Source organism: Nothobranchius furzeri, chromosome 9 (genome assembly GCF_043380555.1).
Source record: "Nothobranchius furzeri strain GRZ-AD chromosome 9, NfurGRZ-RIMD1, whole genome shotgun sequence".
Taxonomy (NCBI): Eukaryota; Metazoa; Chordata; class Actinopteri; order Cyprinodontiformes; family Nothobranchiidae; genus Nothobranchius; species Nothobranchius furzeri.
This window is the reverse complement of record NC_091749.1, coordinates 43,503,009-43,526,798: the sequence shown is the minus strand read 5'-3', so window position 1 is coordinate 43,526,798 and position 23,790 is coordinate 43,503,009. Positions and strand designations below refer to the sequence as shown.

Below are 23,790 nucleotides of genomic sequence, written 5' to 3'. Positions count from 1 at the left end.
TACGCCCGCCCCCTACGTAGACCCTTACCCCAAAATTCCACTATCTCCGCTCCGCCCCCGCTTTCCGCTGCTGCTCGCTTCCCTTGTTCGTCATGCTGGCTCAGATTAATGAACGCACATTGTGCTGAGGTTTCCGGAATCAGCGCTGCTTTCAAACGTGAACGTGAGTCGGCTCGATGTCGTTAAGCAGCTGATAATAACCGGGCTGACTCCGACACGTGCCAGTGAACCAACCCACCTTCATGTCGCTAGTGTTCCACCGGGTGGTGACGTTAGCCCCAGGCTCCGGTTAGCTTCCAGCTAAAAGGCTACAGCACTCTCCTCCCAGTCCCACCCTGCTAAAGAGGGCCTGGAAAAGTTCCCCCACACATCAAAGTGATTTTTCATTCATGAGCTTTTATAACCTTGTTAATCAGGATAGTTGATTTGCTGCTGCACATAAACTGTCAGTCAGAAGCTCTGCTAGCCGGTTATCTTAGAGGAGCTAGTTCAATTTGTTAGCTTGTTATCAGAATCATAGTTGCAGTTTCATCATCTGAGCTGCTTTTTAAGATCAAGGTAAACTTGTTCAATTTGGGGTTAAAAACAAACGTTTTCACATATTTTCCATGTAGTTTTTTTTGCCAGTTCCTCTTCTGAAAGGTGGACAATTGTTTTTCTCTTTCCCTCAGAAAATCTTAATGTTCTCCTAGTTTGGCCCAGCACAGTTCACTTCCCAATTACAGCAACTGCCTTATATCATAACCACATAAGTGGAGAAAATCTTCAGTAGCAATGAGATAATTTGCTGTTGAATTTAAGTGATGTTAACTATTATTTAAAATTTAAACTTATTTTCTGATTTTTTTATTAATTCAAAAACCCTGGTAAGGGATGTTTTTCTGTATTTGGAGCATCAGAAAAAGTTTTATGGTGGAGGTGATGTTTTAAAGTCACTGAGAAACTGCATGCATGCAGCTTGTTCTTTTGCTGCTAATACAGTAGCAGGTGCAGCTGCATATTTTTTCAATAAAAATGTTATGTTGTAATGGAATTCATGCATTAGTTTTTGTTTGCTTTGAACCCAGAGCAGACGTCACACGCCAGACGACATCAACACTGCATACTTTAGTATTTGTTCATTTATTGTGAGTAATATCGATATTGCAATATTAAGCACTGTTATCGAATATCGCAGGTTTTCCTAATATCGTACAGCCCTAATATATATATATATATATATATATATATATATATATATATATATATATATATATATATATACATATATATACTACCAGTCAAACGTTTCAGGATGCCCCAATTTTTCCAGTTTCTTTATTGGAAATTATGCCGTTTAACTCATTCACTGCCAATGCAGACTAAAGTCATCATTTGCATTTTTTACCGTGTGGGCATCAGAGCTAGCCACCATCCACAGTGAGAACAAACATCCCAGCTCTAAAGCTGACCTTCACCCGCGTACATCACATGTCACATGATCAGGAAGTATCGTTTTGGGCCACTGCTGTAAAAAAAGTGAAGTGCGAACCGGAAAAGCTTCTGCCGATCACAACTCGACAACAGATTATGAAGGAACGGATAACGCTCGAAAGGCACGGATTCTTCCTGATGCAAGAAGTGAGTCTCCTCTTGTTTTGGTAGTTTTGGCATTTACATCAAGCGCAACGTTGTGTGACTCTTAAAACAACAGTAAAAATGCTGAAAAACACTGGCAGCGAAGGGCTTTCTGATGAGGGACCGGCTGGCAGTGAATGAGTTTATGTCACATTGCACTCTGAAATAAAAGCATAGTACAAATAAGTAATTGGAGTTAAAAAGTAATCATGGAATAAATTTATAGACCAAAATGTATTCTAAACCTTTGACTCATCAATATAGCCTCTTCTATGGCCTCTTGGTAGCTGTTTTGGTTCAGGGTGCCTCTTACTCTGTACAAGTCACTGACCCTGGATCCAGCAAAACAGCCCCAGACCATCACACTTCCTCCTCCAAGTTTGACAGTTGATGCCACATACTGTGGAACCATCCTTTCACCTACTCAACGGCATACAAAGATCCTGCGTGATGAACTAAAGATTTCAAATGTGGACTCATCACTCCATAATACCTTCTTCCAGTCTTCAGTAGTTCAATGGGGGTGTTTCATGGCCCAGGCAAGCCTCTTTCTCTTATTCTGATGTCTTAGCAGTGGCTTTCTAGCTGCAACTCATCCTGCCAAACCTGCAGCTCAAAGTCTTCTCTTCACAGTTGAAGCGAGACTTGCTTACTATGACCACTATTAAGCTGTGCTTGAAGCTGTTGTCCTGTGAGCTGCCTATCACGCAAGCTGTTAACTCTCAGAAACTTGTCCTCTGGTGCCCTTGTGGCTTTGGGTCTGCCAGACCTCTTGCTGTCAGAGTTTACCCCAGTTTCTGAGTGCCTTTGGATGGTGAAGGAAACTGTACTCACCGTCTTTGACTTTCTTTGCAATTTCTCTGTAGGAAAGACCGACATTTTTAAGTGTTATGATGGTCTGTCTTTTTTCCATTGTTAACTGCCTTTTCTCGCCATTTTTGTAGTAACACACTATTATGAGCAGTACAATACTGTTCAACTTATGCTAACGAGGGTATGTTCCAACACTGGTTTTATGCAGACAGAAGGGGTTGTGAGTAATCGAGAAAAGTTGGAACACCTGTAGGAATTAGTAGCAACAGCTTTCAAGGCTTCATTAACCTCCATTGCTGCAGAACAGCTGTGTTCCCTGAAAAAGGCCTTTTTATATAATTCTGAAATGTACATTATTTTTCAGTTTTGAGTAATCTCACCTCTTTTTTTTTACCTCTGGCAGTTCACCACTTAACTTTGTGCCATTTCAAGCTATTCATTGGACTTGAATGACCTAAACTGCAATTATAACAGTAAAAATTGGGCCATTCTAAAACTTTTGACTGGTAATATTAGGGCTGGGACTTCTACACGTTAATTTTGATTAATTAATTAGAAAAAATGACTCATAAAAATAAATTCTGACATTTATTCACAGCTTGAAATTCAAAAAGGCGAAACTAGAGCTGTAGCGAAGCGTCAATGACGTCGACGGCTTGATTCTAAAAATTAGTTGACGTCAGATCCGGTAGTCGACACACCACACCCACTTGTTAAAGGAGTTTGTAAATAGAGGAGGAATCTGCCTGTTTTTCCTCTAGTTCGCCCTCTTCTCCGCCTTCACTAAAATCTCCTCCAAATACCAAAGGCACGGAACAATGTCCGTCCGCTACTAGATTCCTTTCCTGTTTTGCCCGCCTTCGTCTACCGGCAACGGACAACAACTTCCGGGGTGAAATGCGCTGCTTCGTCTCTACCGCAGATGTAGAAAATCACCGGTAGTTTCTCCCTTCATAAAGGAGCTTCTTTCAGACATTAGGAGAGCTGTTTTTGTGGTAGCAGTCTCTCCTCCATGCTGGCCTGTTTCCGGGTACTCCTATTTCACTGATGCACACAACAAAGCAGCCTTGCTCTGCTACTAAAATAGAAGATAAGTGCCTTGCTTGGACTGATGCAGCATTTGGGAAAACACGTTTGCCTCTTCTTTTAACTTGTTAAAAAAAACTACGGAGTCCATCACACGGATATTTTTAAGAGATCGTCTCTGACCTCACTGCTGCTGCTCGCATGCAGTGCTTGTTTTATTGAACTGCGCACCTGAAAATTTATAAAGTCGAGGTAAGCTAAATTCCTAATATAGTAACATTTGTGCAGCAGTGACCACATCAGACAGAAAGATGTTTCGCTTTTAACATCAGTTTATGAAAGTAGTCAGATGAACAGTTGGGAAAATGCTCCATGTTCTCACTATAAACAGTCAAACAACGTATCTTAAAGCGAAAGTAACACTCCTAAAATGTTCTGATAATTTTCTTTACAATTCTGTTGGTCTACTATATTTTTGTTGAGACTAGTGACTGTCTATGTGTTACTATAATTCAGTCGCGAAATGTGTCGAAGCAGTTGTCTGCTGATCAGAGATAAAGGAGCGAATGTTTACATCCAGGGTCAGTGAGGAACGAGGAAGATGTGATCAGGCCGCAGACCTGGAGAACCGCAGATTCGCTGTTGCAGGTGTGACTCTGCAGGTCTGCAGCTATACCCTTCTTGATGTGAGAGCGGGACTTCCCATGTAAGGAATGTTCGCTTACCTGTTCACCGCTCAGACGTCAGATGATTCATTTGATCATTAATTCCTAACTGTGTCTTAACCCAGCTTCCTTTTCTATATAAATATATATTGTAATAAAAAAAGGGGAAAAGGAAAATATTTGATTTAAAAATGTGAAGGAAGAAAAAATTAATAAGAAAATGTTAATTTTACTTCACTGAATGAAGATCAAGCAGGTTTTAGCCAGGAAAGGTACTAAGTTCTTGAATAGCCTTTTTACCAAATAATGTTACTAGTAGAAAACAGTCTTTATCTACTCTAATTATTACTGATCACATGGATTAAAGCAACGCCAACACATTCACTTTTAAAAAACAACCTTTGAGAATAATTTCTACTTCACCAGCCTGAGAGATTTAAAAACCATGGGTGAAGCCCCGAGTGCACAGGGGTTCCCAGCACTCTAGTAAATTAACCCATGATCAAATATGGCTGCTCAAGTGTGAAGGAATTCTACAATAAATAACTTTAGCTTTTTCAAGTCAACATTTAACTTCTAGGTTAATTTTCACTGCTACTGGAAATCCTCCCTGTTTCAGAAAGGAGAAGTGGGCATCAGAACATGCCAGGATTTGGAGACTTACTCATTATTATTTCCTGATATACAGATATCTCCCGTCTGATTGGCTAACAGTAACATCGTTCTATTCCTTACAACATTGATATTTTATCTCTCCAAATAACACAAGCCTGGAGGAGTTCTGCCATGTGGTGGAGTTGTTAAGGCTAACGGTTAACTTCTACTGGCCGAGATGATAAATCAACAAAGCCTGTCCCGGTTGCGAGCCAAGGTGGGTAAGTCCCTTAATGCAAATGACAGTGTGACATAGGTCTGTGTCGTTTTATCTGACTTGAGCATTTACTCGTCTATTTTCTATCAGCATCTAATTCAGGAAATAGGGGTAGAAGAATACTTAATGTTCGACCTGAATGTGAAACTTAGAGAGATAACTGAACGTATTTCACAAATAACATCTAAAGAACAATTTCTCAATGAAATTGCCCTTTGATAGCCTTCTAGTGTATTAATTGCTCAGTTTTTTCAATAATACTTTCAGTTCTTCTAATAACAAACTCCCCTTCCCCATTTTAAACCTCAGTTTATGTATGTTAAATTGTTTCTGCGACACAGATCCAGCTGTAGTCAAGGGTGCAGTAGTGGCAGCGGCAGCCAGTGGAGCACAAAGGCACATTTGTTGTCTGGTTAATGTTTCTGTGTGTGATTTTGTGACTGTGTGTGTGTGTGTGTGGGTGTGTGTGTGTGTGTGTGTGTGTGTGTGTGTGTGTGTGTGTGTGTGTGTGTGCCTCTGCCTCGTGCATGTGCACTCCCCCGCAGATAGTGAGACAGCCAGGGCCAAGTCGAGGCAGAGATGTCTGTTACCCCTCCACCCATGGTTTCAAGCCACAAACCAAACAGCAGCCCACGCCCTCCTCAAAGCCCCAGCAGGCAAAAAGAGCATTCCTCTGAGGTGACTAAACCACGCACACACACACACACACACACACACACACACACACACACACACACACACACACACACACACACACACACACACTGGAGCAAGAACAGTGTCCTAAAGTGTGATTTCCTTTTAATAAATGATACAATTTAAACATAAAATATGTCCTAAAAAAGCTATTTTATCAGACATTTGAAGATCAAACTAATAAATCTGCCAACTTTAATTACCTCAAGAATCAGCAAGAAATACAATTTCACAATTTTATGAGTACTGTCTGACTTCCTCTAAAAAATACGGCTGAGCAGTAGCCGGTATATAGGGATGCTGTAGATTACATTAAACCATTGTAGAACAATCTTTAAACACATACAAAATGTTTATGTATACATTGACTCATAGCATCCACCCACTGTCTGTAGAGCAAATAAAACAGTGGCAGGAATCCTGAACCCAACTGGAAAGGGCAACTGATTATGGTCATTAGTGCAGCAAACCACACACACAGACAGACTACACACATAAACTCTCTGTGACCTGTCTTGCAGCGTGTCCATGTTGAACTACGCTGTCTAGGATGACTCAGGTGTGATACCTGATGTTAGGTCTGCTCAGTCAGGTGAAAGACGAGAGTGGGGATTTTAAACATCTGACAGTATGTAAGGATGCATAGTTAAATGAAAAAAATAAAGACAATATCAGAATCAAGATGAATATCTTTATCTGCTAAAGTGTCTTTACATTCATATATATTATAGAACCAATAAAGAAAAATACTTTTTTTAAATCACAAGGTTGTCATTTAAACATAAAATAAAGGCAGTTTGTACTGGAGAAGAAAGCCTGCTTTACAGTCTTAATAGCTTATAGGCATCTGACTCAAGCATTTGGAGTATGAAGTAGTGCAGGTACATGCAACGCTTCTTTGTTACAATAGCTAACGTATGTATTTAAATATAGTCACACACTCCTTTTCATGTAGACTTGCTGTCTAGCAGAAAACAAGCCAGTTCTATCTCAGCTATTAGCATCTTAATTTTTCACACGCAAACCGCACTAACCACAGTCTATCTCTGATAAGCTCGGGGATCCGGGACACTCCCTCTTGCCAAAACAATTTGCTCTATTTTCTCCCTTGATCTGAACACTTGGCTTTCTGGTTCTCCTTTCTCTTTCATACTCATATTTCAGTTACTTCCTCTCAGGTTCTTTCCACTATATTTTCATGTCTTCATCTGTTGACCCCAAATGTCTCATCTTAAAAGCACATTCTTCCATTATGACAATAAGCCGTCCCCTCCAGACGCCAGACACAACACTGGGAGTCCCCAACTCCTCTTCAACACTTCGCATTCCCCCATAATTACTTGCACACTTTCTCTCAGTCTGCTCTTTTGAATCAGTATCAAAGCCCCTGAAAATGAACACAAACGAGACAGATAAAACATCCTCTTCAGTGAGACAGATGCTTTCTGTAATACGTCTTTATTACCATCAATAAAACAATATTTCAGGATTTGTTTGGATCATAGAAACATCAATTGATGGCAGACATGGCCCCCCTCATTCTGAACCACTTTTCCTCACTGATGTCTATCTCCAGCAGTCATTGGGCGAATGGAGGGGACACGCTGGACTAGGGCTGTTTAATTACTGCAAAAATAATAATCATGATTATTTAACATGATTGTTAATTAACGTTGATAACAAAAATACTCCAAATACCAATAACAAGAGCCATACAGTGCAAACATTTGTAATATAAAAAAGATAAATATAAACTTTCATAACCTACTGCATAATAATTGTGTGATTCTGTGCGGCGTAGCTGTAGGGGTATGTGTACAGTAGCGCGGTGCAACATGTAGCTCAGATGGATGAACTATTATTATTTATCAGCAGAGAAATTGGAGGTGTGGAGAGGAAAGACAGTCAAATGTGTGTCTCACGTTCATCTCGTGAGAGTTTGCAGCTCTGAAAAAATATAACTCCAGTTCAGAAATGGCTTTCTGTATCTTGAACTTATTTAGCTGGTAAAACAAGTTTTTTGAGCGATTGACATTTACAGAGGAGGGTTAGGATTGGTCAGTTGATGTAAGGTAATTATGCTGCACATGTGCACATCATTCCCTTTCCTAATGTCAGGAAGGACGGTCTGAAGCGCAGGCTGAGTGTTTATGCTAACCTGCAGAGAATATCGACAATAAAGTTCTACAGAAAGTAGCTGAGGGACTTTAAAAATGTTGCTAGGTTGTTCACTAGGAACTTTTAGGGGAAATGTCATGAAGTGGGTCTGAAAAGTTGTTAGAAATTGCAAAAAATTTGTTATGGACGCAGATCGCAACACTGTGTCGAGGTGTGCTCAATTTGCAACTTGGAGCAGCGCAAGAGTAAACAACAAACCAACCACACACACTCACTCGCTTACTGACTCATTCACTCAATAGGACAATGTGGGGTTGCAAATCAAACTAGCATGCATGTTTTTTGTTTGTGTGAGGAGACTGGAGAGAAAATCCACATGTGCATGGGGAGAACACGCTAAAGCCTGATTTATGCTTCTCCGTCTGCGTCAGTGCGGAGACACGCAACGCCATTATCCGTCCTTGCGCAGGGCTCCGGCAGGCACGCAAGTACGTACGGAGTCGAGCCCACTTTTTTAAACATCTGTCGAACGAGACGGATTACGCAAGCTTGTGATTGGTCGGGACGCTGCCGTTGTTTACAGCGCCGCCATTGCAGAGAGCCGAAGATAACTAGCGGCAGACACGGAGAAGCTTGAAGAATACCTCTCGAAAAAACTCTAAAAATATGAACGTTTAATTCTCCCGTGACTGGAGGAGTGAAAAGATGCGCAGCAAGCGTTTTTTTGCGGACGGAAATGACAGGAAACGTGGGTTTAGAGGTGGGGAGCGCATGATGAGGTGGGAGAATGAGAGACAAATATGTCCGTGTTAAAAGTCTCTTATATACACAAAAAACACAATATAAACACACTATCTTGGACCGGATACATGACAGGATACCACAGAACAGCGCTACGCCCTCTGTTGTCCTGCCGGGCAATTGCTTTGCAACACTCTCCAGGAGACGGAGAAGTATGAGAGCAAAATGCTTCCGTCAATCCGTGCGTGTCTGTCCCTTGCGGAGCTGACGGAGAAGCATGAACCAGGCTTAACTCTGCACAGAAAAGCTGCAGTGGGGATTCAAACCTGCAACCATCTCACTCTGGGATGTAAGAAAATATCGATACACTGAAACATATGTTGTGTTATTGAGAAATTACATGCAAATGTTGACTGTTTTTCTTTTATGTGGTCCAATTCAAACTCTGACTGCTAGGTGGCTGCAGTTTTTACCACCTTCATTCTGATAGAACGAGATCTTGCAGTAAAGCTGGGTGTGTCTTAAAATTTGCTAATATTGTCGGGCTTTTATTATCACAATTAGGAGTTGACCGATTTATCGGTTGGCTGATTAATCTGGCCGATATTTAGCATTTTTCATCATCGGCATTGGTCGATAAGCCTCTTTGGTAGAGCCGATATAAAGTCAGGCACCTCCGTGGGCAGCCCGCTGCTGCTGGAAGCCGGTGTCCGTACAGGATCTGCTCGGGTGCAGGATCGGCTCGGGGTCCTTCAACTGCTGATGACGTCAAAGTAGTTGTAGTCCTGTAGTCCAAAAATCAACACTTTTTGGGGAAAATATGTTTGAATATCTAAATGAAATGTAAAATATAAGCAAATGATAAACGGTGACCCTCAAAAGCTCTTGATGTTGATGAAATGGGGCAAAATTAAATCTAAAAACTTTATTGAAAGACACCAAGCAATATTTTGAGTCAAAGAATGTATTTAGATAACAACTAAGGAAATATACAGACGAGCTCCACATTAATACAAACAGATATGGCTTCACATATAAGAACTGTTCTATATTTTGTCAGTCCGATGTTGGTTTTATGCAGTTTCACATTCTTTACAAAACAAAGATAATATGGCGTTTTATTAACAAATTACAATTATAAAGAAAACATTTTTGTTAACAAACAAGAATTTAGTAACAAAACTGCTGATGTCTTTCCTAAACGTATGTGTGAAAGCTGAGTAGATATGCAGTAATGTGACGTCATCAGCAGTCGAAGGACCCCGAGCCAATCCTGCACCCGAGCAGATCCTGTACCGACACCGGTGAAGGATCCTAATCCAAAACACTGAGTATTTAACTCTGAGTAAAAGGTAAGGCTTCTCTTTAACGTTTCAAACCCCTACAGCTGTGTATTTAATGTGAATTTAAGTAAAATATGAAATAAAACTTAGCTGAGTGAAAGAGAAAACGAGGCGTAAGAACCGCCGATAATCGGCTAGCTTGTTGTCAACTTTGGAGACAGTCTTAAACTCTCAGCTGCTTTTCAGCTTCACATGTTAGCTCCAGTTTTATAAACTGCATTCTTCTCCTGTACGGGAGTCGAAATCTCGAGCAAAGACCCACACAAGTTCTGCTCGGGCTGCCTCGGGCTGGAAAACGCCCAGCTAGCATTAGAAGTTCCCGGGTCATGCAAGAGCTGTGCTTGCTTTACCCTGAAGAGCCGTCGCTGGCGGCTAGCGCACCAAGCTAGCCTGTCAGGGAAGGACCCATGCCTGCCGGCCCCTGGGCCATCGCCTAGGGATGTCGACAAACATGCCCTCCTGGAGCCGGAACCGTGTGCTGAGCCCAGCTGGGGCTTCCAGCTCGAACTGGCCATTCAGAGCCACCCCGTCGAGGACGTGTTGGAGTTGGACTACAGAGACAACGAGGACACCTCGGAACTCCTCATTTCAGAGGAGGACGAGGATGATAACGTTTTACTCCCCCTCGCTCAGGCTTCTATGCCTAGCTTTTCGTCCTCTCCCAGGGATGGAGGGGTTTCTCCGGCGCCCACCTGGATTTGCAGTCAGTCTGCCGACGCGCTGTGACCAGGCTCAACATCACCTGGCCCACCGTGGTCACTGAAGCTGTCAGATCCTGCTACGAGGGAAACAAGCTGTCACAGGCCAAAAGGGTGTCAAAGCCTCTCCTGCCTGCCTTCCCAGAGTTCCTCGAAGAGGTTAGATCATCCTGGGACAAGCACCCTTTCAGCTCCAGGTCTCCTGTCCAAGGAGCCTCCTCGCTGGACTTCGAGGGTATGAATAAGGCTGGCATGCTATGCATGCCGCCTATGGAACCGCTGGTTGCAGCCCACCTGCACCCACAGCTCTCGGCAACTTCCTCCAGACCTCCCGCTCTCCCTGCAAAGGCGGACCGCTTCCAGTCGGCACTGAACGAGAGGGCGTACAAGGCTGCCGCCCTCCAGGTTCGAGCTTTGAATGTCTCCTCCATGCTCTCAGCATACCAAGCCGAGCTCTGTGAAGACATGAATACAAAACTGGACCTGGAGGCGTGGGAGGAAATCACCGTGCTGACCGACATCTGCCTGCGGGTGCAGCGCTGCGCGGTCCAGGCCACGGGTAAAGCCATGAGCATGATGGTGCTTCAGGAACGTGCACGATGGCTGAACCTCACCCACCTCTCTGATAGAGAGAAGGAGGACATTTTGGACATGCCAATTGTGCCTGAAGGCATTTTTGGCTCTGCACTGGCATCAATGCAACAACGGTGTGAGGCAAAAAACAAAAAAGAATATGAAGCCCTTCAACTCTGCCTTACCCGGAAGCCTTCACCTGCTCCACCAGCTCGGCCGACTTTTCCTCAGGCAGCTGCCCGAGCCCCGCCTCAGTTCCAGATCCCGAAGCACCCAAAGCCTCAAGCAGTTCAACCAGCTCCTTTGGGTTCAGCGCCTCAACCAGTTTGGCCACAGAGGTCTTGCACCCAAACCGCTCCACCACTGTGGCAACCCAAGAAAAGAGCATCCTGACGGAGTTCTTTCCCTCCCGATGTTGCAGCTGGCAGTTACCCGGCTCCACCTGTTCGGTGTTACCATGGTGCCCCCCCCCCACCCCCCCCCCCACCCCCACGGGACCCTCCCCGCAGAGTTCCTGATCAGTTCAGGGTGGGACCAGGACGTGCAACCAGCTGTGCCGGCTCAAAACAAACGTCACAAGCACTTACATTGTTTTTCACTAACATTTCACCACCCACCTCGCTGAGGGTACGAGCTCAGCGCCACACACTCATTCTGGTGGCCCCATACTGGCAAGCCATGCATTGGTTGGTGGACATTTTCCAGCTCCTGGGGGGCCAACCTTGGAAACTGCTGCCTCGCAGGGACCTAGTGTCCCAAGCTGGAGGCTCAATCTTCCATCCTCATCCAGAACGACTGACCCTGTGGGCCTGGCCCCTGACAGGTGCGGGTTAGGGTCAGCAGAGCTGTCCCAGGTGGTCATTTGATCCATTCAGAATGCTAGGGCCCCCTCCACTAGGTCCCTATATGACTGTAAATGGAGGGTGTTTGAAGCCTGGTGCCAGGGCAGGGATATTTCACCTCCCAGTGCCCAGTGAATGTCATTCTGTCTTACCTGCAAGAATTGCTGGATGGGAGGAAGACTTTTTCCACCATTAAAGTGTACCTAGCAGCCATTTCCGCCCGACACTTGGGTTTTGGGAAGAAATTAGCAAGTCAACACCCCCTGGAGTGTAGCTTTCTGAGGGGTGCATGCAGGCCTCTCCCTGTGTCTCAACCCCTGGTGCCCTCATGGGATCTGTCCTTGGTGCTGAAGGTCCTCTCCGGACCTCCATTTGAGCCTATGGACGGCCTGGACCTTAAGATCCTGTCTTTTAAGGTGGTGCTACTCCTGGCTTTGGCATCTACAAAGCGAGTCAGTGACTTACAGGCTCTCTCTGTGCACCAATCATGCACCCAGGTTGCACCAGGTGACATGAGGATGTCCCTGAAGCCCAACCCTGCCTTTGTGCCTAAGGTGGTGGGCTCCCTTTCTCCTATTCTCCTCACAGCTTTCTACCCACCACCCTTCTCCTCTCCTGAGGACGAGTGGTTGCACAAGCTGTGTCCGATTCACACGCTCAAGGAGTATGTTACTCGGACAGGGAACTTTCGCAGTGGGGACCAGCTATTTGTGTCATGGGGAGGACCTTGTAAGGGAAAACCCATCACAAAGCAATGGCTTTCCCACTGGATTGTGGAGGCTATTTCTCTAGTTTACTCCTGTCAGGGCATTCAGGCACCTGTAGGGCTCAGGGCTCAGGGCCCATTCCACTAGGGGCTTGACTGCTTCTTGGGCCCTTTTTCGAGGGCTGTCTGTCCAGGAGATTTGTGCTGCAGCAAGTTGGGCTTCTCCACTTGCATTTGCACGCTTCTATAAGCTTGACGTCTCGGTCCCTTCTATGACCCACCCGATTCTGGGTGTGGGGTCCTCAGCAGGCCAAGACATACCCCTGTAGGTTGGCGATCATTGGATTAGCTGTCTGGCAATACGGGAGTCTCCATATCCCATAGTGAGACATCGAAATGAATGTTAAGAAAGAGAACTTTAGGTTACTATCGTAACCCCGGTTCTCTGAGTAACATGAGTGAGATGTCTCACCAGACAACCCTTCTTGCTGGGCGAAGTGAGAAGAGGTGTTTTTCTTGAATGACGCATGCATTGGGACACTTGCTACCTACAGTAGCAGGTGACGCGTACTGATTGGTCACTAGCCAATCAGGATTGGCGTATTGAGATAAGTGCTTCTGAGGAATCTGCGGAGGGGCATATCCCATAGTGAGACATCTCACTCATGTTATGCAGAGAACCAGGGTTACGACAGTAACCTAAAGTTTTTTCCATCTACAGGTAACCTCTTCTGTATCGTGTCATTTGGAGACATAAGTCTCTGGTGCTTTAATCTGCAAGAAAGATACTGTTGCTTCGCCAAGGTCCCTCCAAGCTCACTCTTATCTAAGACTGGTTTTTTTTTACAGCACAAGACAGATGAACTTTCAAAATTCAATCATATAATGAACAAGATGAGTAAATAATCATATGGTTGAATGAACAATAATGGTTGAAGAATAATAACAATGTTTTGATTACCGTATTTTCCAGACTGTAAGTCATACTTTTTTTCATAGTCTGGCTGGTCCTGCGACTTATATACCAAAGTGACTTATATACCAAATTATGTATACCGCGCTGCTGCGGGCCAGCTCCGGACTAGGAATGAGCTGATTGTCTGTTCTGTTATTGTTACCGGTACTTGTCTTGCAATGTGAAATGCTTGGTCTCAGACTTTGTAAGAAAAATAATAAAATTTCCCCCAAAAATGCGACTTATATATGTTTTTTTTTTCTTCTTCATTATACATTTTATGGCTGGTGTGACTTATACTCAGGAGCGACTTATACTCTGGAAAATACGGTTATCTGTGCTTAAATTACTGTGGTTGAAATGAATATTATTATGTTATGATCAGTAATTTTAGATTTAACAAGTGAATCACTATCTTCTGACAGCTCACACACTCAGACACATGACGATGACAAAGGTTAAACTAATATCCTGACACATTGCTTTCTGTTCCACCAATCAGAACTCCTGTATCTGACATGAGATGTGTTTTCTGAGGTTTGTTGATAAAAACCCTTTTTACATGTCAAATTCTGACTTGTTAGTAAATCAAAATATGACGATCATTAAAACAGAGCTCACTTCACTGTGAGTCAGTTCTAGTTCTTGTGAGTTCTTCGGAGCGGCCATCCGAAGCAAACCCTCTTTAACTAAGAGCACCTTTTGACAAGCTGTCAAAAACCTGTTGCATGCTACAGGTGACCACAAATGGTTCCTTCAGAACAAAGCTCAACCAACTTCAACTCCTTAACCCCCAAATTCCACTACCTCCGCTCCGCTCCGACACGAACGCCGGAGCAAAATCGGTCCCGTTGTAGTCAATCAGAGTAATTCCACTACTGCGGCCGTGCTCCGGCAGTGCGGCGCAGTGCGCTGCCCTCTGTTCCGGCAAAAATAGAATCAATCCTATTTTCGCCGGACACCGGAGCACCTCCGCAGTAAATGGACAGAAATCACAACCGCCCAACAGGAAAAGGAGCAAGCACAACTTCCGTTTTTCACAATAAATCAATAAACAAAAGGCGTTTTTTGTTTCATCTGCACAGGTTTAACAACTTTTAACAACTATCAATGGCGGCTGAAGTTTAAATGCACAAAAGTAAGCCATAAATACAGTTTCCACTATCAAAGTAGCCACACTTTGTTGATCCAAACACTGCTGATGTCTCAACACAAATGATGGGCAGATTAAACAGTTCATGCCGATGCTTCTCCCACACAATGGGTGTTAGGATCTAACTTCCGTGTTTATTGCTCGGAATGTATCGCAAGATCTCGAAAATCCCGCGCATGCTTGTTTGCCCACCTCAGGTCTCCGCACCGGAGCGGAGCCGTTGTAGAGCGGGTACCAAGAAAAATTGAGTTCGGAAGCGAGCGGCTGCGGAAGGCGGGGGCGGACCGGAGGTAGTGGAATTTGGGGGTAAGAGTTATTCCTAAGACGCAAGTAACAACTGTCGTGACCTGAAGACATCTCGAGACCAGTCTAGTCGGCACTACGGCTTCTTCTACAGACTTTGGTACCTCTGGGGTCCCCAGATCTCAACACATTCCAGATCTACCACGGGAGTCTTCGAGAGTAGACTCGACAGATTGCATCTAATGAGTTTTTGATAAGAACCAAATTTGTTAGTTTAATGCAGACCAAATTCACTCCCACACAGAACTCAGTTTCTTCAAATACGAAGGTTCTGATAACCTCACATTCACACATCATCACACCTCACATTCCATCCACTTAGATCCATTCATCACATAAAGTTCCCGAGTTGTCATGTTTTAATTGCTTAGAAAATAATTTTTTTGCTTTTTATAAACTTGACTCTCTTCTTGAATTAATACGAAGTGTCTTATCCTCCTATTAAATATTTACAAGTTAACTCACTTCAAGCTGTCTTGAGAAATTATATACATAAATCAGTAGATTAAATGCATAAAAATGTATCTATTCTTGTCAAACTTTAACTTTAGTGCCTGTTCTTTACCAGTCTGAGCTTTAGAAACACTGGTACAGCTGTCTGCTAACACACACACACACACACACACACACACACACACACACACACACACACACACACACACGCGCGCGCGCGCGCACACACACACACACACACACACACACACACACAAACACACACAGAGTTGAGAGCTAGAGTGTATCAAATGTCCCATAGGCACTTTTTAATTATATATTTATATTTAATGTAAAATTATTTACCGCAAATCCTCAAATATTGGCCTGTATTCAATTAACAGCCGGGTATCACATTTTGGCTGGTGTCGGAGTCGGCGGAGGTAAATAATGGCCGTTTTTTTTTATTGTGGCCGGGTGGAATGTGGTAACAAGCAAGAACGGGGGGCGGTTGTGTCATCCGTCTCACTTTTGATTTGCCAGTGATAGACCGCGAGGGTAACTTTAACCATGGCAGGTGCGGAGACGAAGAGGAGGCGAAAATTTGATATCAAGTTCAAAGAGAACGTGCTGATTATGCTTCAGAACACTCTGGGGAGCAGTAGGGGTTGTATGAACTAGTCACTAGTCTACTTCACCGCTCTATAGTGACTTTTTATGCCTGTCATCGACTAGTTGCTGTCACGTGATAATGACCGGCAAGATGCAGTCCTCGGAAAAGACAGCAGCCTGCTGTCAGCAGGTGGCAAGCTCCTGCGCGTCGGGAGGCAACACGCTGTGCCAGAGCGTCGGTACTGACACCCGCCGTAAAACGGACATTTAACCAAATTGTGACCTTTACCCTCTTGCAATTTAACATTCCCTCACCCCCATCCTAACCTTAACCAGCTTGCGCATGCAAAGCTCTGATTTTTGACGCGCTCCAGACATCTGCATCCTGAGCACGGCCACAGTATTATCAAATTAGGTGTTGCCGCCTCAAAAACTAATTTAACACGCGATCGTTCATGTCGGATCATTTCCTTTTATGTTTTCTGTCTCATTTGTGCCTGATGCTTTTCACTGCTGAGGAGCGGGGCGCATCACCTGTTTTGTCCTCGGTGACGCACCTCACTGATGCGGCCGGCGAGCAGCTCGCACTCCGCAGTTTTTGCGGTCGGTAGATCTTTTAGAACTGCAGTTCAAAGGTAACTCATAAGGTGAATATATATGAACCCAGGTAGCAGTTTTTCTTTAGGATTGAGAGGAGATGCAGGAAGATAATAAACAGGCAGGACAGAAAAATTGTCAAATAAAAACAAGTTAGTTTTTGTACCTGGTGGTTGCAACAAACAGACACCATTGAAGGTAATCAGAAGTGAGGAACAGAATATCAATATTTTATTGATATTGAAAAGCCATGTATAAAAATTTTGGAAGAATTGACATGCAAACATTTGTGTCTTTTCTTTTGGGGCAATTCAAAGGTCGACCGCTAGTTGGCAGAAGTGTGCAATGTTTTTTTTTTGCACCACTGAAATGTAAACCCCTCAATTATGGTGCAGATACTTCATGTTAAACATGTTACGTGTCAGTTTGTACTGTTTATATAATTTTCCTACAATAAATTTAGTCTAAAGAAAATTGCTAACATTGTCTGGCTGAATGTATCGCAATATATCGTGATATATCGCATCATCCCCCCTGTATTGTGATATATCTTATGGCCAGAATTTCACTAATACACATCCCTACTAGTTCATATCAAATCTAAATTGTTCAAATACTTTTTCTGCTATTAAAATATTATAAAGATCAGGAATAAGAATTTTAGTGAAAGGGACTCTAAGGAAGTTTGACAGTCAAAAACATGTATAGAAATAACAAATTTCTTCTTCATACATTCTCCTGCAATGCCCTGGCCCTGTAGAATGAGCACTGACATTTTTACTGTGATTGCCTGTGTTTCTGTAAAATCACAGAAAAAGAGAGATCAAACAGGCTGCTTCATGCACGTTCACACTCAGGCATAGCCCGTAGCATTTGCTATCTGTAGCTTTAGCAGCAGAGAGAGAGGCAGTGCCAACTCAGCGACTTTGTCGCTGTTCCCAACGCCTAGTGACAAACCTAGCTACATTTCTGAGGACCCTTAGCTACTTTCTGTAGAACTTTCTTCTAGATATTTCCCGCAAATTAGCAACAAAATAGCCCTTTTCGCTCAGAACCGTTCTTTGGATTGACGTTGTTTCAGCTGTTATCAAGGTTATAAACATTTTAGCTCACCTAGTAAGATGTCTGACTTTCATGCAGAAGACCTGGGTTCGATTCCAGGTGTGAACATAATTTGTTATTTGGAGTTTCTTTTTTACATTAATGATATATTTTTTACAGTAATAAGATGCCCAGATTTTTATTTGAGACTCACCGAAAGGCATTGAATTCATGGATAAAAAAGATGTGGGTTCAACTTTCATTTTGGAACTATTTTTCAAGCAAGGGACGGGAATGATCTGAGCATGCAGGAGGACTGACCCATCATAAACCTTTGTCGGCTGTGCTGAAGAGAAAGGCACAGAACCACATTATTTAATTAATTAGCTGCGTGTTCTCCTGTCCTCTGTCCTCTGGGCCACACACACACACACACACACACACACACACACACTGCACGTTCGGCCGGCTGACGAGAAAGTGCAGCTGCAGAGACAGAGGCACGTTATTTTTATTAATTTGCTGTGCTCTTCTGTCTTCCGGGCCAAACACACACACACACACACACACACACACACACACACACACACACACACACACACACACACACACACACACACACACACACACACACACACAAGGACTGTCTCAGCTGTTATTTTCGTTAAGGAGTGTGCACGTACAGCATGTGTACCTCATGCACGAGCTTACTTTTGAAGCAGCAGTTACGCGTTAGGCCTGAGTGGCGATCGCGAGCATAAAAACTTCAAACTTCTTTAGAGTCCCCTTTAATCCTAACTTTATTTTAATAATAAAACTGCATATGTTGATTGTAAATAAATCCTTGTTTGAGTCTAAGTCAGTTACTAATATCCACTTAATCAGCCACTTATTAGGAAAGCAAAAGCATATTAAGGCATGAGAAAGGATGGGGTTATGGAAAGGTCGTGGAGTTTTGGTTACAATCACTCATTAGACAAATATAAAAAATGCGTTGAAGTTTGGTTTAAAAGATACTACCCTGAGGTTATACTGGCCTCCTCATTTTGGTTAAACAGAGGAAACAATCATGGCCATTGATAAAAGAAACAAACAGAACCAAACATCAGCCTTCTGTGTCCAATTATGTGGGTTTGTTGATTGGTCAAACAGATCTGCACTTCCCTTCTAGCAATTCTATTCATATTTTCCACTTTGGTTCACATTTGCATCTGCTAATAAATAAAGGTTTAGGTTTTTACAACAGTAGAAGGAAAAGGCATCTGTTAGTCATCTTCTTTCACTCAAGTACTACAAGCTACCACACATCATGTCCAGCCCAAAACCATCAGATACTCCTAGATCCCTGTAGAGTAACACTTTACACAAATCAGTGTTTGTTACCAACCAAAGTTTGCAGCTCAGAGGAAGAGGAAATGATTTCATAAGGGAAAGAAACTGAGGACAGTTAGGTCAACACCACAACGCCAAAATTGCTTGTTGTTGAGTGACTAAGTCTTGAAACTGGGATACAGCCTCAGCTTTCAATTCTTCTTATTATGTTCTATAAAAAGCAAACATGCTCATTGTCAAAACCATAATGACCTGAAAGGCAAGTACAGAAACCGCCCTTTCCAAGAGTTAGTCAACAACAGACACATTTTGTTTCAGCTTCAAACTGCAATGTAGGACTGTGACAAATGTCTATTTATTTAGTTTTTTGGATGGGGGCTCTGAGTAAATCAGTCCAAACACAAACAAACCAGCATCATCAGTAGTCACAACACACACACACAAAATGTACTTCTTAAATTAATGATACCAAAGCTAGATCTAAGTATTCAAATTATCCTAAGGTTATACTTTTGAGAAACCTTTATGAGATTTTCTAAAATCTCCTAGTTATCGTCCCTTTAAGTTGTCTTTTTTCCTCCTTTTCTAATTGTGGTACTCTATATCGATACATGATACGCTCTGCCATCCCACAACCTGACGCAGCTATTGACCCAATCAATACCCAGGCCTCAGCTTCCTTCCGCACTCAGCATCACTGCAAACCAGCATCAAAAGCAGCAGCACTGAGCCTCATAAGAAGTTCACTTCAGAGATATTGGAGATGACCTCCCCATAGACAGGCCAGGACATGCAGGCAGCTGCTGTCAGCAAGCCAGAGCTTGGGGAATTAATAGAAACAGCATCTCTCCAGGGACACTGCTGGACCACACTGACAGCCAGATCTGATCTGGGGTCATTTTAATGCACTCTCGCATTAGTGGTAGGAAATATTAAACCTTGACCAGAGCGGACATTATTTAACGTTTTGGATGAGCTCAGCTCTGAATGCTGGCACAGGTTTGTGGTAGCTTTATATGTACACTTGTGGCCAATAAGAATGTGGGAGTGCCCTGTTAGGGATTCAGATTTCATCTGACACAGTATGCTATTAAATCTGAATGACACACACATGCAAGTCATAAGAAAAGATTTGGGCTTCTTATTTACCAATAATTAAAAAACACAAGAAAATAGACTGAAGGTCTAACAATATGAAATAGTTGTGAAGAATCACTGTGAATAAATAGAATAGAATAGACTTTGTGGATCCCACAGTAGGGAAATTCACTTATTACAGCAGCGCCAGCACAAAAAAAAAAAAAAAAAAGCTGAACTTGTGATGATGCGGGGCCAGAATAAATTAGTTACAAGATCACACGTGCAGAGGAGTTAAAAGTGATTCTGATGTTTAGAATACTTTGATTTACAGATACAGTTCATAATCATTTTGACTAATGTATAATGTGTCCAATTTGCTGGCAATAAATCAAGTGACTGCTTGGAACAAAAGTCAAAACTAGATTAATAACTCCCTCAGATTAACAAATATAAAGAAAGGATGCTACAAACAACAATAAATACAATTATCAGTTACTTTAAAGAGGCAATGTGTAGTTTATACCATTAATCTCTGTAAATATCCATCAAAACAATGTTGAAAATAAATTAAATGATGTCCAGTTGTTGAAAAATATTGGCAGCATTGTACCATATAACCATAAAAATTGAGTGTAAACTGCATTGTGTGCAGGTCAAAAATCTTTGGAGGACGCCATATTAGATGCCAAGTTTCCTTCTGGAGGGCTCGCAAGCTTGTGCCTGTCGATGATATCACACTAGATGATTGGCTAAGCGTACAACCTACAGAAGTTACGTTACCACATTCAAAAATATCTTGGCAGTGAGAAACAATAATTTAATAACAAAACTGCTAAACTTTTTCCAAAACCTATGTGAGAGAACAGAATTGAAAAAGAGATGCAATATATATTTGGCTGAACGGTATTTTCGTAGTATGATGACGTAGGGCTGGGCAATATGGCCTAAAATATATATTCTGATATAATCTGAAGCATGTGCAATAACAATATTTATTGCGATGTATTTTTTCCTCTGTTAATATATGTCAAAATGACATGCTTTTAAAAATCCACATTTGGCAAATATATTGCAGCAGAATAAAGACGTCCAAAAAGTAGAATGCTCCTCCTCCTCTGCCCTCTCCATACTTGCAGTCACTGCCATTCTGTTGTCCCAATGTCAGGGAGAGTGCACATTTATTGACACCATGTGTTACCATGATAGAGCCAAAAACTCTATCATTACCCAATTTTATATCGTTTCTACCTTATATAGTTTATACTGCCCACCACTACATCATTGGCAAGCGCAGGACCCCTGAGCAGCTCTGGAAAGTACAGCACCAGAAAATTAGCATCTGCATTGCATTCTCTCTATGGAAATACCTGAAGAACAATCAAAGTTTGAGGAGACACGCCAAGGTTGCATGCTTTCTGTTCCACAGGTAACAACATTTACGGTAATGTTTTTTTTTTTTAACTAGCGACAGTCACAGCAATATGGTGTAAAACTACCCTGAAATGTATGTACTGCCCCCTGGCACCAGGAAACTACACGTTGCCACCTTAAGATGGTAAAATCTTTTAAAATTTTTAAGCATTTTTCATTAGCGGTTTGCTTCTTGGCCGTTTGCACATTACTCCTGCTTGGTTCAGTGAATACCAACTTGTTACCTAATGAAAAAGTTGCCATCAGTAATCGTGAAGCACTGTTTCATCCCAAAGTGCACACACTGATGGTTAAATAATACAGCCTTTAGAATTGTCAGAGCTAAAAATGGCATTTATTAATCCAGCTGACAGCTATGTTTCCCTCCTCCTTGCAGAGAAAAAAAATGAAATCAATAAGCCAAACCACTATTCATAATTTATTCATCTGACCACTGAAAACCAAACACAGCTGAATTATTTACTGTTCCAAGGAGATCGTTTGAATTAATTAATTTAGAGTGTTAAATGTTAACTTTTCATCCCATGAGAGCATTTTTGTCTCTAATATATTTTGTCAAATGATAAACACCTTTATTTGCGTTTTTTTTTTACATATTTTCTCGTGTTTGCTGTTGCATTGCCTCCAATTCTGCCCACGCTATGAAAGCACCTGTTACACATAGTAACCTGCAGTGGATTTACTTGTATTAAATAAAAATGCTGATATATGTCTGTATAGAGGCATTGAGAGAAGATAGAGAGCCCATCTAGACTCGCCTACGCACTAACAACGCTAGAAAACGTTCCAGATTAAGGCCAAGTTATATAACTACCAGTGCACATTGCATGTGTGCTATTGGCTCGTTATGCTTAAAACGTGTTTTTGACAACATAATCTGGGTCATACCAAGCTGCTAGGAGTTGTTTCAATTCACTTGAAGTGCAAAATAGCAATATGATGACACATAGATAACAGACAATAATACATTTGAGCCGTAATTTACAGATTAGCTGGTGAACTGTTTCCTTAGCTAAAACTTTGATGTTTAATAAACGCTAAATAACTGAGTTTGAAATATTAACGCGAGAAAATATCTGGAAATATTTGCTTCTCACACAAGAAGTGGTGCCTTTAACGTGCAATAGACAGTAAAAGCAGTGGCAGATTGGTATAATTTGTTATAAAGCTGTAATAAACGGATAAAACAGCGCGTGAGATGCTAACTTTACGGTCAGCATCAAACCAACCTGCTAGCTCTCCTTACCTCGGTATGGTGATGCATTTTGTGTTGATATTCTGCGTGGTGATGGCTTTCTCCAGTTCATCCAGCTGTCCCGTCTTCTTCAGCTTCTTCACTAGACTTTTCACCGCCTTTTCGCACCACTTCTCCTCCTGGCCGTTCTGCTCTCCCTTCTTCCAGCCCAAAAGTCTTTTGACGATGGGGGGAGTGAAAGGCAAAATTGACATCTTGAGTTCAGTCAAGTCCGTCCTGTCTCGAGAAGTCTGCTGGGTTTTTTTTCTTCTGGACGTTATACGAAAACGACTACCTTTGTGGCGGTCTACGCAGTGACGAAGAGAGCAAGTCTTCGCTAAAAAGTTATTGTTTTTTATCTAGAGCTACACAGGAGCATCCCAGGGCCAAACTTCTCAGTTTTAGCGAACTCGTTTACCCTGGCTCGAGGAGGTAAACGGCGGATTGTGCACCGGTATTCTTTGGTGCTGTGGATTTAGTGCTGCTCCGCAAGACCAACTAGTCCGTCTGCACCTACTCAAGCAAATGTTATTTAAATAACTCCAACCTGAATTAAAATACGATTTAAAACTATGAATAAAACGTTAAAAAATAAAGGAGTAACGCTAGTGGTGTGTTTTATTGACTGTTCTAATCCTCGAAGCGCAAAGTTTTGTGAAGTTCAGAACCCTCCGCGGTGTGTAGTCCGCCGGCTGAAATCTGCTTGAAGTCTGCATCAGATGCAAATGCAGGAGTTGCTGCTCAGACTCTATTCAGGCTTCAGACTGCTGCAGACCTGTAGCAGCTCTGTCACAGCAGCTGGCCAAAGGGGCCGTGCTGATGTTGCACAATCACTGCCTCTCCTCATGCTAGCAAACTGCTGCGGTCTATAAAAGCGGTCATACGCAGCACTTGATTCAGTTATGTAACAC

The 23,790-nt window shown here is 42.6% G+C and overlaps 1 protein-coding gene across 1 annotated transcript in view; it reads right to left on the bottom strand.

Moving 5' to 3' along the window:
* The window catches only part of smad3a (SMAD family member 3a), a 43,597-nt gene extending 20,277 nt beyond the window's left edge, over positions 1–23,320 (bottom strand). Inside the window, exon 1 of the mRNA XM_054732313.2 lies at positions 22,892–23,320. Within this exon, the coding sequence (XP_054588288.1) occupies positions 22,892–23,094 (203 nt within the window). The 5' untranslated portion in view covers positions 23,095–23,320. The remainder of the gene's footprint in view (positions 1–22,891) is intronic.
* Positions 23,321–23,790: the final 470 nt, after the last annotated feature.